This window comes from Ovis aries, chromosome 17 (assembly GCF_016772045.2).
Source record: "Ovis aries strain OAR_USU_Benz2616 breed Rambouillet chromosome 17, ARS-UI_Ramb_v3.0, whole genome shotgun sequence".
Taxonomy (NCBI): Eukaryota; Metazoa; Chordata; class Mammalia; order Artiodactyla; family Bovidae; genus Ovis; species Ovis aries.
In genome coordinates this window covers 12,064,262-12,078,347 of record NC_056070.1, presented here as the reverse complement: position 1 = coordinate 12,078,347, position 14,086 = coordinate 12,064,262, and the positions used below count along the sequence as shown (strand labels likewise).

General features: G+C 42.7%; 1 protein-coding gene across 12 annotated transcripts in view; it reads right to left on the bottom strand.

Annotated features, from left to right (window-relative positions):
• Nucleotides 1–14,086, bottom strand: part of SLC10A7 (solute carrier family 10 member 7) — a 307,346-nt gene that overhangs the window by 75,237 nt on the left and 218,023 nt on the right. For all 12 annotated transcript variants that reach the window (XR_006056628.2, XR_003585504.3, XM_042234294.2 and 9 more), the window contains one exon: nt 8,085–8,120. Coding sequence is in view for 10 of the 12 variants with exons in the window: in XM_042234294.2 (XP_042090228.1) it covers nt 8,085–8,120 (36 nt within the window). In the remaining 2 variants the exon portion in view is untranslated. The remainder of the gene's footprint in view (nt 1–8,084; nt 8,121–14,086) is intronic.

Genomic DNA, 14,086 nt, shown 5'->3' with positions numbered 1-14,086 from the left:
GAAACATGGCCCTGAAGGTAGGGCATGTAACCAGGAAATAGTCACCTTAAAAGTCACCCTCCCTGATTCTTTGAGTAGAGGCACCCATCAACCTGCACAACTGTGATGTAGTGATATGGTAAGAAAAATATATTCGCTTTTTGTCCCCGAGTACAGAAGTTCTGAAACCCTCATAATTTCCTGAGTGATGGGGTGATAAGAGCAAGTTTTGTTACATTATTCGGATTTTGTTCTCAGCACCTGGCACAGAAGGGTTCAGAGAACTCCCAGGTTGGGGAATGCATCCATATGCAGGGAGTAGATGACTCAGCCCAAACTCCATGGCACAAAAGATTCTGCACTTGGGACCCTTCTGGACCCTGCTCTATGTACCTGTTCATCAGGCTATTAATTTGTTTCCTTTACAAATAACCTGTGATAGTAAATACAGTGTTTCTCTGGGTTCTGTGAACAGTGGGAGCAAATTACTGAACCCGAGGATGGGGTTGTGGGACACCCTGACTTGTAGCTGGTGCTGAGTCACTTCAGTCCTGTCTGACTCTGTGCGACCCCATAGACAGCAGCCCACCAGGCTCCCCCGTCCCTGGGATTCTCCAGGCAAGAACACTGGAGTGCGTTGCCATTTCCTTCTCTAATGCAGGAAAGTGAAAAGTGAAAGTGAAGTCGCTCAGTCGTGTCTGACTCTTAGCGACCCCATGGACTGCAGCCTACCAGGCTCCTCTGTCCATGGGATTTTCCAGGCAAGAGTACTGGAGTGGGGTGCCATTGCCTTCTCTGTGACTTGTAGCTAAGTTGGACCAAAGTGTGGATAACCTGGGAACCACTACTTCAGATTGGCACCTGAAGTGAGAGGCAGTCTTGTGGGACTTGGACCCTTCACTTGTGAGGGATATGTATTAAATCTGTGTAGTCAGTGTCAAAATGAATTACACTGTAGAATACCCAGTTGGTGTTCTAAGAGAACTGGAAGATTGGTTGTTGTGGAAAACCTATACCTTTGGCATCAGAAGTACTCTGAGCACAGAGTACTCAATTGTCCTTTACCAAGCATCCATTCGAAAATGCTTGTGAGGACTTCCCCGGTGGTCCAGTGGATAAGACTGCACTTCTAATGCAAGGGGTGAGGTTTAGATCCTTGCTCAAGGTGCTAAGAATCCACATGCTGCACATCTTGGCCAAAAAAACACATTAAAAAAAAAAAAAAGCTTGTGAGTGACTTCTACAGACAGGCATGATTTTGAACACTGGGTCACAGCAGTGACCAAAACATCAAGCCTCTACTATCTTGTGATGCTTTGCTCTCCTTAGAGAAGAGAGATAATAAACACATTAACTGGTGATTAAGATGTTACAGGATAGTAAGTGCTAAGAGCAACAATGAAGCATGGTAGGCGGGGAGGGAGTGAGGGATGTAATAATATGATATATTCTTTCACATGAAGTAGTGAGGAAAGACCTCTCTTCTAAAATGACATTTGACCAGATGAAAGTGAGGGAGGGAGCCTTGGGGGTGGATATCTGGGAGTGGGGAAGTGGGGAGATTTACGCTGAGCCAATGCCATGTGTAGAGATCTTGAGGATGGTCCCTGGGGCTGCTGGACCATCCCATTGCATCTGTGCATCCCATTCACTCTCCCACATGACTATTTCATGTCCTCTCCTTTGTCATCAAATCTCCACCCCCTCCTTGCCTTTTCTTGCCTCCTACCCCTAACCTTATTTGCCACTCCACTGAGAAAATAGAGCCAGAGGAGAACTTAACAAGCTCTTCCACTTGCATCCACCAATTTACCTACCTCTCTGCTCACATCTCCTGGTTTCCCTCTCATTACTCCGATGAACTACCTGTGCTTAGGAGGCCATACACCCTCTACACACTTGAACTCATTCCCCTTCTACTCGTGGACAGAGATCCATAAATTATCCCCTCTTTTTTTCTGTATCAATTTTTCCTTCTTTAACTGGATTAATCTATCAGTACAAATGAACCTCTCAACACACATATGCTAATAATTTTCCCAACTTAAAAAAGAATCCTCTCTGGATCTTTCACTAACTTTGTTGCTGTCCTATTTTCTGCACACTTTAGAGCAAAATGAATTCTGTCTGTAACTCTTTTTTCTTCATCCATTCTTGAACCTATGTCAGTCAGGCTTTCACCTCTACAACTCTGCTGAAATAGGTCTTATTAAGGTTGCCACTGGCCTCCATCTTATTAAAAATCAATCGCCAGTTGTACTTTATTTTATCTGAAGTATTACTAGCATTTGAAGTAGTTGGCCCTTTCTCCCTTCTGAAGCACATTCACCGCTAGACTTAGGACCCTGGCATCTTTCGGTGTTCTTCCTAAGCAAACTGGATATCCTTGGTCTTCTCTGCAGACCTCCTAACATTAGAATGCCCCAAATGCAGTCTGCTGATACTTTCTCTTTCCCTAGTCTTTTTTTAGTGATCTCATCCAATCCAACTCAAAATCCATTTCTATGCTGACCTTTCCCACATGTGTATCTCTTGTCTAGACCTTCCTCCTGAATTCCAGATATATAGTCAACTGCTTACTTGACTTCCCTCCTTAGATGTCTGAAAGGCAGCTCAACCCAGACATGTCCAAGGCTGAATTTGTTCAACCCTATAGTCTTCCCCATCTTAATCCATGGCAATTCCATAGTTCCAGTTGCACAGGGGTGTAATTACCCTTGATTCATATCTTTCCCTTATGATTTTTATTCAACCTCTCAGTTCTTTCCAGAAAATAAAAAACTACTTCCTACCAGATTTATTCAGCTGCGCTGGCCCAGGTTAACAGCCTCTCTTGTACTATCTTTCTAGCTGGTCCTCCTGTCTCCACCATGATCCCCTTAACGATCTACTCAACCCAGCATCCAGAATCACCATTTTACAGAGAATGCCAAAACATGCCATTCCCTTGATCAAAACTCTTTCCATGGTCTCCGGCCTCTCTTGAACAACAATTCAAAGGCCTTATGAGGGATTTTAAGGTCCTCTCTCATTTGGCCTCTACTACAACTCTGACCTCATCTCCATGTACTCAGCCCCTTGCTCACTCCATTCCAGGCACAATGGCCTCCCTACTGTTCCCCAGACACCAGGCATACTCTCAGGACCTCTGCACTTGCTGTTCCTTCCACCTGGAACATTCTACCACCAGAAAACTCACTCTGTTATCTCCTGTAGGTCTTTGCTCAGTGGGTCTAACCATGACCAGCTGGTTTAAAATAGCAAACACCAACCCACTTCCCTTCCTTACTTTATTTTTTCTTTAGCACCCACCTTATACAATCTATTTTTACTTATTTGTTGGTTCTTTCTTTCCACTAGTATATACCCTAGTATTAAGAAGTAGTAGTACGGCTCGGTCTTGTCTGACTCTGTGCGACCCCAAGGACTGTAGCCCCCCCAGGCTTCTCTGTCCGTGGGATTCTCCAGGCAAGAATACTGGAGTGGGTTGCTATTTCCTGCTCCAGGGAATCTGGATGACTCAAGGATCATCCCTGTGTCTCTTAGGTTTCCAGTATTGGGAGGAGGTTTCTTTACCACTAGCACCACCTGGGAAACCAGTATGTATCCTCTATTAGAGCAAAGATATATCTGTTTTGCTCATTGCTATATCCTTGGCACCCAGGAAAGTGTCTGGTATATTGGAAGAACTGAATACATACTACTGAATGAGTGATGAATAAGCTTAAGTAGCTTTTTGGAGGAACTGGGTTATAAAAGAGGGCATAGAAGTGGAGTGCACATAGGAGAGGGTGAAATTTACTTTTTGAGATGTGCAGTCTTACAGAATGCTTGCATGCGCATAGAAATGATCCAGTGGAGATAGAAACCTTAATGACACCGGAGAAGGAGGGACATCTGGGCAGCTCCTGTTGTCAGGTAGGAAGAGGGATGGCACAACTGGAGGGACTAGCCTTAGATGGGAGCCAAGATCATGTATTCACAGAAAGAGGAGAGAAGGTGAAGAATACAGGCGCAAATAGATGGGATCTTATGAACTTATCTGATTGCTTTTGACTTCTGCATCAGTTCATTCCCTTTTTGCATCAGTTGAGATGAAAAAAGAAAAAAGAGGCAATGGAGATTTGAGAAAGGGTGAAATGATTCTCTAGAGAGTGGGCATATCTGTTGATTAGGGGAAGGCAGTAGGACTGCCAGGCTCGTTTACAATCAGTTGTCATGAATTTCCAGTGAGACCAGTCAGCATGAGAGTGGGTGCTCCAGTGTGTTCAGGTATAAATACAAAAAAAGGTGTAGAGTTGGATTTAAGCAGACTTGGCACTGGCCAGGCAAACAGGAAGCAATAAGAGATGAGCAAGGTTGTTGATGGTGGATGTAACAAAGTAATTACAGTGATGAAACATGAGATCCAAGCTTGGTCAGATGGAACGTGAGGATAAGAGGGTGAGGTAGGGTGGATTTGCTAGAAGTATTGTGAAGGTGATAAGGTAAATAAACTGGCCCTTCTGGCAAGTTTGAAGAATTCGCAACTTGTGGAATAAGTTACAAAGATAGGAGATGTCAGTGGGAGGAGATGTTTGAAAATAGGATTATGGAAGGATTTGTTATTGGCAGTACTAAGCCAAGGGTCTGACTGCAGAGATGACTGGCTGAGATTAAATGGAAGGCAATCTAATTGGAGAAGGGGTCAAGAATTTTGAGGTCAAGGTATTGGAAAGGTCAACCATGTGAATATTGAAAACACCAAAAGTCAATCCAAGTGTATTGTTAAAAAAGGGACAATGGAAAGGTGCAAACATTTCTCTGGACACTTAGAGCATGACCTAGCATTTCACTGACAATTACAATAAGCAGCAGCAGGTAATATAGGTGTATGGCATTACCTTTAAAGGTAATAGGGGATTTTACGGAGAAGGCATGAGAAGTGATCTGGAATTGGTAATGAGGTGCAAGAAAGACACCTTATCCCCCTTTAAGGCTCAGTAATATGAAAGGTGCCAGCAGCACAAACATGAATCAGAAGACAGCATTCAATTGGAGCAAGGTAGTAACAGGAACATTTTGAGAAGATGTTGAGAATACAGACATCTGAGATTCCATCAGCAAAAATGGCTTTTACTAGCTACTGTGCCTGACTGTCTAGAAATTCCCATTTTTAAGATATTATATAACAAAAAGACAATTCCATTTTCATGGGCTGTATTAGTTTCTTTGACTTTCGTTAACAAAATACCACAAACTGGGCGGCTTAAAAAAGCAGAACTGTATTGCTTCACAGCTGTGGAAACTGTAGGTCTGAAATCAAGCAAGACTGTGAGCCCTCTTAAATCCCTAGAGAGTTCTTCCTTGTCTCTTCCAGCTTCTGACGTTGGCTGGCAACCCCTGCTCCTTGGCCTGCGGGTGCATCACTCTAATCTCTGCCTCCATCAGGACACGGCACTCCCCCTGTGGGTCTCTGACTCGTCTTCTTTAAGGACACCAGTCATGTTAGATTCCCTGGTGGCTGCAGGCAGGAAAGCGTCTGCCTGCAACGTGGCAGACCTGGGTTCAATGCCTGCGTCAGGAAGATCCCCTGGAAAGGGAGATGGCAACCCACTCCAGTACTCTTGCCTGGAAAATTCCAGAGATGGAGGAGACTGAGATCACAAAGAGTCAGACACGACTGAGCAACTTCACTGGTTCACTGGTCATGATGGATTAAGGACCCGCCCTATACCAGTTTGACATCATCTTAACTAATTACAACTGCAACACCCCTAGTTCAAATAAGGTCACATTCTGATGCGCTAGAGATTAGAGGGGTTTCCCAGGTGGTGCTAGTGGTAAAAAAGCCACCTGCCAATGCAAGAGACATAAGGATGCGGGTTCGATCCCTGGATCAGGAAGATCCCCTGGGGGAAGGCATGGCCGCTCGCTCCAGTACTCTTGCCTGGGAAATCCCATGGACAGAGGAGCCTGGTGAGCTACAGTCCATAGGGACCCAAACAGTCAGACACAACTTAGCACACACACACACACACACACACACACACACACACACACACACACACACCTATCTTTCTTTCAGGGAAACACAACATCGCATTGGTTAACCGCAGTAGAACTATTGATGAAAAACACTATGTTTTTAATGAAACGTAAGTCACTCAGATTTTTGCCGTATGCAGTAAAGTGAAGCCTGGTCACCCAAGTGTCCAAGCAATTCCCATTGTTTGTAAAAATGCACACCAACCTAAACAGATAAAAAGTGTTATATACTGTGTATGTGATTTTAAGTCATGTAATATAGAAGTAGTCATTGAGGTCGTATGATGGTGCCATTGAACCTAGTGGAAGAGCCCAGTTAGCTCAAAAGGGAGGCATTAGACTTTTGAGTTGAGGGTCTTGGGGTCTCTTTCACTATTCTTGTAGCTCGATGATTTAAAAATGTTGAACCAACTAAAGCTCACAAGTCTATGGGGCTAAGAGTGGGGCAAACTTGCAATAGCGTGACACCATTAATATTAACCAGCTGGGCATGTCTTGCTATAACACAGTAATAGGTAGGAAAGGGAGAAAGGTACTCACTTGGTTCTTTGATCACAAGTTGAAACAGTGTCTCAAAAGACTCCAGACTCTGAGATACTCAAAAGTGCTACCTAGGTCTCAGCCCCCTAGCTGTGGCTGTGATCTTTTTCAAAGGGCTGTGGAGTAAGAGATGCTACTCTTCTGCAATGGAGAAAACCTAGGCTACGTACCATTGGACATTCTGTATACGCCCAGCTCTACACTACTTCTCTGGCTCACTGCCATTGGGGACCCCAGGCTGGCCTGCATCCTGTGGCCACTGAGGGCTGTTCCTGGGAAATTATTGTCCCAGGTCCTGGAAATAACACTGAGGGATGATCCTAGCTCTCACATTTAGTGAGCAGGTAGATACATACCAAGTCTTTTCTTCCCAATGAATGCAAATAACACTCACTTCAGTTTCAGCGTAACTCACGGCAAATTCTGAACTGGTGATTCTAAATAAATGAGGTCTGTTATGCTGTGGGAAGTGATCTGATTATTGACACTCCTTACCTTCTAAGGATAGAGGTGGCATTTCAAACGGCATGGTAAAGCTGAGGATTATTACTGGCAGGTAATGTCTTTCATGAAAGATGCAAAATCCAACTGTTCAGTAAGGCATCTTTTCCTCTCCACTTCCCACACAGCTTGTAAGAAATGAAGTCCCTCACTCTATTACTTTAATTGAATTCCAACTTGGGTAATTACACTATAATTAAATAAATTTCCCCCACAGTTTTAATTCACTGACAAATAGTGCTAGTCAAACAGCTACATTTCACTTCTAGAAACGCATCCCCACTCTATTTCAGTGATGAGTAGAGTGATTTATATTTGGGAGATGTTGTGTATGAAAAATGCACAGTTCATAAAATATTTTAGGTATCATTCATGATTACATATGCTTTTCTCAGCATGAGATAACATTAATTTCATTATAATCTCTCATCTAATTTCTCATATGCTTAGTGCCAAAAAAAGAAATAAGGTAGGTAATTAGCATTTCTTATTTTCAGAACAAGTTTTGCTACTGGTGTACCAGTAGCTTATATTAGTTTTTCTTTTCCTAAAGCACATCCCTGGGAACAGACTGGGATAGGTGTTACTGTTTCCCATTCTACAGATGAAAAAATTGAGGCAATGTTCCCCAGAGTGAGAAAGCCATTTCCTATCCGTACCAGCACTGGGAACTAAGCTTTGTCCGGTCCCCTGGACCAAGGCTCTTTCTATCAGCCTAGACCATTAGTAATCACTTTAGTCTTACTAATGGGAAAATAAAGTGCAGCACGTTTTTGACCCATGTCACAGGGTGCTAATTTCTAATAATTAATGATTTAGCCAGGAGTCAGAGGCCTGACAAATGGGCCCTGCTGCTGTCCGTGGTCACGAGACTACAGAGATTCTGACTTTGTACAGCTCATCCGGAAGAACAGTTCAAAATACGATGCCAAGTGGTGTAAAAGGTTTCAATTTCAGTTTTTTTCCTAACTATCTTTCTTAAAGGGTTGTAGATGGCTTTTAATGAAAGACATTAAAAACAGTATCAAAATACTCACAAAAAGCAGCAGTAGCAGGGGTGTGACAACGATGCCCTGAAAGAAATAAAAGAGAATGATGATCATCTATCAGCCTGGACCGCAGGAGATTTTCTTTGCCGTTTTAAACCCTGATGCACAGAAATGTTTATCCTTCTCATTTCTGTTTAATAAAATCTAGGAGATAAAGAAGAGGGAGCCCCACTCTTGGCTCTCCTGACCACAAGGCCTTAGCGTCTCCAGTGTAGTTATTCATATCTTGTATCATTTAAAGTACAACTACCAATCTTCCTTCAACTGGTCTTCCCTTTTTCAAGCCTAAGTTCCCTTCCATGTTGCATATGCATCACTTGGGTGAAAGCTGGCAAGCTTTCTCACTCCAAGGCTTTCAACTCTAACTTGGATAAAGTGCCCCCTTTCAAGAGGAGACAGGTGGTTTAGTCCCAGTCGGGGTCCTCTCCTGAGCAAAGACCACGTCAGCTGTGATGAATGAGATGTCGTGATTTTGTAATGTGAACTGATCTCCCCGAGGAAATGAGCTGAGATCTCAAAACTCATTTCACTTGATTAGACTCCATGTCTCCATGGTGGAAGGCAAGTCTTTCATCTAATTCAGCCACCGAGGACCACCTCGGTCCCTCTGTCTCCCCGAGGCAGGAAGGAGCTAAAGATTTGTTTTCTTCGATGACAGGGAACAGTTTGAGGCTGTTGTTGATGAGGCAGGATACAAGCTTTTAGGTTTCTTAAAGGTAAATCTTTAAAACTAGGTGCTTGAGTTGGGAGTTAACATGACACGTCTCAGTTTTAGAGCAGCAGCTGATGATTTGCAAACTTAGTTCCTTTATCTCTCAACACTTTATTATGATTTATAGAAGAAAGAGCATTTCATCCTTCTATTAATGAATTCTACTTGGACCTTTAAAATCCCAAAGATTCTGTGAGTCTGCGCGTGTGAGTGTGAGAGAGAGACAGAGACAGACAGAGACAATACTGTGACCAGGATCCAGTTTTGGGACCTCTTCATTACTTTTGGGGAAAAGGCCTTTTGGTATTACTATATGGAAGCCCTTTTGTCATTACAGTAACTAAATTCTTTTGACTGTGGCCCAAAGGAATGGCTTACCTTATATGAACATTGCTATCATAACTTTCTTAGGCATATACACATGTGAATATCCACACGCCGACTTGCTTTATCGTTAAATAATAGAATAAATGCTTCTTTATTGTGCAGACTTTTGTGATTGGTGATAGGGAATACTGCATTTTAAGTGTTATATTTTAAAATCTATTTATTAAAACATGGATTGTGACTTCTCAGCTCCATCGGTGTCTAGGAAGCAATTTCTCATCAGCACCATTTAGAAGAGTGGCATGTACAAAATATTGGAGAAGGAAATGGCAACCCACTCCAGTGTTCTTGCCTGGAGAATCCCAGGCATAGGGGAGCCTGGTGGGCTGCCGTCTATGGGGTCACACAGAGTCGGACACGACTGAAGCAACTTAGCAGCAGCAGCAGCAGCAGTATGCACAAAATGCCAAAACAATTTTTAAGAGCTACTGTCCTTCAATGACATGGAATCTATTCAGGCTCTAGGAATAATTCTGAACTTTGCAAGGCCACGCGGAAACGGAAATATCTGGTTATTTTAGTCTATGTGGGAGCCATCTGATTTCAAGTCAATTTGTTTAAATGTTTATTGAACGTCCACTTATACATGCCAGGCATGGTTCCAATTAATTAGAAGAATTAATGAAAACTGATTCGGCAGAAAGGGGGTTAGGGTATTCCAGGAAGAGTGAAGGACCTCTGCAAAACTCTAAAAAATTGAGCAGGGAGGGAAGAAAAGTATCAAGTGGAGGAACTCAGAGACCATCGAAGGTCTTGGGGGCCAGGAGAGGGAGCTTCAAGTTGATCCTTTTAACACTGGCAAACTATTAAAGAACTTAAGGGAGGGAGGTGGTGTAATGAGTTAGTACATAATTTCGTGTATGGAGAATGGATTTGACTTTACTTATTAACTGAGCCAGTTTTACCCTTGTTATCGATCAGTTCACCTAAATTTAGGTAAAAGAAAATGGAAACTTATGTTAATGTTTATTATGGAATTTCAATAGCACTGATGATGTTTTTGAGAAACAGCATGATATCTATAATAGGATAAGAACTCCCCCAACTCCCGACCCAAGAAGGCTGAGCATTGTCACCACCCTGGAGACATCTGTCTTGTTTTAGAGGAGTAGAAGTTACACTGGTGTCATATGACACGGGGGGACTGAGGTTCTTCCTGGTGCCCTTTCATTTTCTTTGCAATAATGGACTAGTAATAGTATTTGTAATAATATCAGTACTATTAATGGTATTTGGCTCCAGTACTTCTATGCATATTTTAAAATTTGACCTTCCTCTATTGACGGGGTTGGGATCATAATAGCCCCACTTTATGGATGAGGAGAAGACCCTTGAGTGTCTCTTGGACTGCAAGGAGATCAAACCAGTCAATCCTACAGGAAATCAACTCTGAATATTCATTGGAAGGACTGATGCTGAAGCTGAAGCTCCAATACTTTGGCCACCCGATGGGAAGAATTCAGTCTTGGAAAAGACCCTGATCCTGGGAAAGATTGAGGGAAGGAGGAGAAGGGGATGACAGAGGATGAGACGGTTGGATGGCATCACCAAACCGATGGACATGAGTTCGAGGAAGCTCTGGGAGTTGGTGATGGATAGGGAAGCCTGGTGTGCTATGGTCCATGGGGTCGCAAAGAGTCAGACATGATTTAGCAACTGAACAACAACAACAATGACAATGGATGAAGAAACTGAGGTTCAGAATAGCCAAGCAACTGGCCCCAAGCCACACAGCAAATTAAATGGCAAAGACTGGACTAGCGCCCATTGTCCAGCTCCAAACCCTGAACTGACTCTACTATAGCACTGTTCTCTGAGTAGCAGATTAACAAACAATACTGTTTCCTACAGGGTTCTGCTTGTGACATATATGTAGTAATTAGTTGAGGTATGATCTTGGCCTCCATTGATTACCAATTCTTAGAAATGGCCTCATTCTAGAAGGCAGAGCAGTATTATCTGCAGGTTTTCCTGCTTGACTATTTCAAGTATATGGTCACTAATACACAACAACTCTTACAGGACTTCAGATATATGTTCCTAAGATATTTTCTAGCAAATAGGATGAATCTTATAATTCTGCATTCAGAATTCCTCATTATTTTCTCAAGAATGGCTGTTCATGTTCATTAGCTGTTACACAATGCTGAAATTTGTTTTTCAGTTGTATGAGGCAATGAGTCAGCCACGGTGCCATTAATTCTGGCAAGAGACTGTAATTACAGTTTGGTGAAGTTGTTCTAATTCTTGTCTTTTTTTTCTCTAGCCACGTTGTGCTGGCATGCGGGATCTTACACTCCCCAACCAGAGATCAAAGCCGCACCCTCCGAAGTGGAAGCGCAGATACTTTAACCACTGGACCACCAGGGAAGCCCCACTGTTCCAATCACTATAAAGTAAAATCGCTGATAGTCATGGAATAGTTGTACCAGATGAAGCACTAAGCAGTTTATGTATGTTACCTTACGGAACCCTCACAGCAACCCTATGAAGCAGGTACTAAGCTTCTCTGGTGGTTCAGTGGTAAAGAATCCGCTTGCTAACGCAGAAGACACAGGTTTGATCTCTGGGTCCGGAAGATCTCCTGGAGAAGGAAATGGCAACCCACTCCAGTATTCTTGCCTGGGAAATCCCATGGACAGAGGAGCCTTGGAGGCTACAGCCCATGAGGTCGCAAAGAGTTAGACATGATTTAGTGACTGAACAACAATTAGGGAAGGAAACTGAGCCTCAGAGACGCGGAGTGAAATAGGAAAAGGTGACGTCAGGCACTGAATCTCTGACTCCAAATTGGCCTGACTCCAAAGCCTGTGATCCTGAATGGTATAAATAAAACCTTTGCAGTCTTACAGTATTTCCCTGGGTTTATATTTTAAGAATAAATTTAAAAGGAGCTTCAAACTCAGTATGTCTTTTTAATGACATGAAACAAATTGAGATATAAACCTTTGTATGACATGGCTGATATATATGTTTTTTTAAGTTTGGATTTTGCAAATATCAGTGGTGAAAAGGGTAAACTAAAAAGTTTAAACTGTGAATGCAGCTGTCATTAGAAGCTGGAAAATCAAATAAACATGCTATTTTCTCTCGAATATATCTGATTCCTTCTCTTTTCTCTTTCCCAAGTAAATCCTATACAGATGGATAAAGCAAGGAAGTGGCGAATGGGCCACTTCTAGCAAAAGATGTTGCCCATCTCTTTGCAGATTCAGGGTCAAACAGTTTTAGCATCCTTGCAATTGAGATGGTGTGCTTAGTGGCATGCTAAGCTTTCTTTTTGCAACACCTGAAGAAGTCAAGTCACAAAGCGACTGACTTTGTCTCTGAAAAACCTTTAGAAAATCCATTTACACCTCTGATGTGAATGACTGGGTGAATATATTTCAATGACTTCAGTGGAAAGGAGAAAAAAAAAAAAACACAAAAAAACTGTCAAACCTGAGACATTGAGATTGAGCCACATTAAAATACAAGCCAACCCCCCTACCTCTGCAAATAACAACAAAAACAACAGAACTGTGTCTGCATTTCTCTCAGGAGCAGGACTTGCACAAAAGGCAAAACTGAAGTAAATTATCATTTTTTAAAAATAGGAAAAAATATCAAAAGGCTTCATTGCAACAACTATCGTGATCACATAGCTACTAAAACTAATAAGGCTTCTGTCTCCAGGATATGAAATGTTAAGCCTTGGAAGAGGTGCTTTTTATTTTTTAATAAAAGGGCAATAACTCAATTTTCACAAAAACACAGACTCAAGGTTTTGTAAGGGATCTTAGATGAGACTGGTCCAGTCCTCACCTGAAATGTGATCTCCTCCTGCCCCTTACTTGCTCCTGATAGAACGCTGTGACAGCCAAGCTCTTGCCCGAGAGTGTGCAGACAGACAGCTGTTCCTGCTCTCAAGGCACACGGGCCCCAGTTGACACTTTCACGATGAGGAAGTCTTTCTTAGTCTGAGCCCAAACCACCTCCACTGCTGCCCTGTCGTCCCCTTGGAGGAACTTAGGGCACGTCGACCCCCTTCTTTCTTGCGATGGCCTTTTAGCTGCTGCTTTTGAATGCTGTACATAAAATCTCTGCACTCTTAAACTATTTCCTCGGGGCTGATTGTTAAGAATGCTGCAGTGAGCATTTGGGTCTTCACACTAGATCTTGTCCAGACTAAAAGTCCCCAGGTCCTCCTAGCCATTCCTCCTGGTGGGGAGGGGTGGGGAAAGTCTTCTTTTAGACATCATCTCATCCAGATGAACTTAAGATCATCCATAGCTCTCACTTCCTAAAAATTGACCAAAACTTGGAAACAAAGTTAAAAGAGGACTGGGTGTCCTTTCACTGTTACCCTGGAGCACTGTCTAATAGATCAATCCAAGGATTACTTAATTACCTAGAGGGATATACCTTTGACTGACTTTTGTAATAAGTTAAATAAGTGAAAGTCGCTCAGTCATGTGTGACTCTTTGCAACCCAATGGGCTGTAGCCTGCCAGGCTCCTCGGTCCATGGAATTCTCTAGGCCAGAATACTGGAGTGGGTTGCCTTTATCTTTTCCAAGGGATCTTCTCAACCCAAGGATCGAACCCAGGTCTCCCATATTGCAAGTGGATTCTTTACTGTCTGAACCACCAGGGAAGCCACTTTTGATTTATTTCTACTTACTACTGATTAGGGCCCAGACTGTAAGATCACACATTAACTTACAAAGGTTTGTCTACTAGAGATCGAAATAATTTCTATCTTGTAGAAAATCAACTACAACGGGTAATTACTTTTACTCTGTAATAGGAATTAGCTGGGCTTCTGGGTGGCAGTAGTGGTAAAGAATCTTCCTGCCAATGCAGGAAACGTAAGAGACTCGGGTTCGATCCCTGGGTCAGGAAGATTCCCT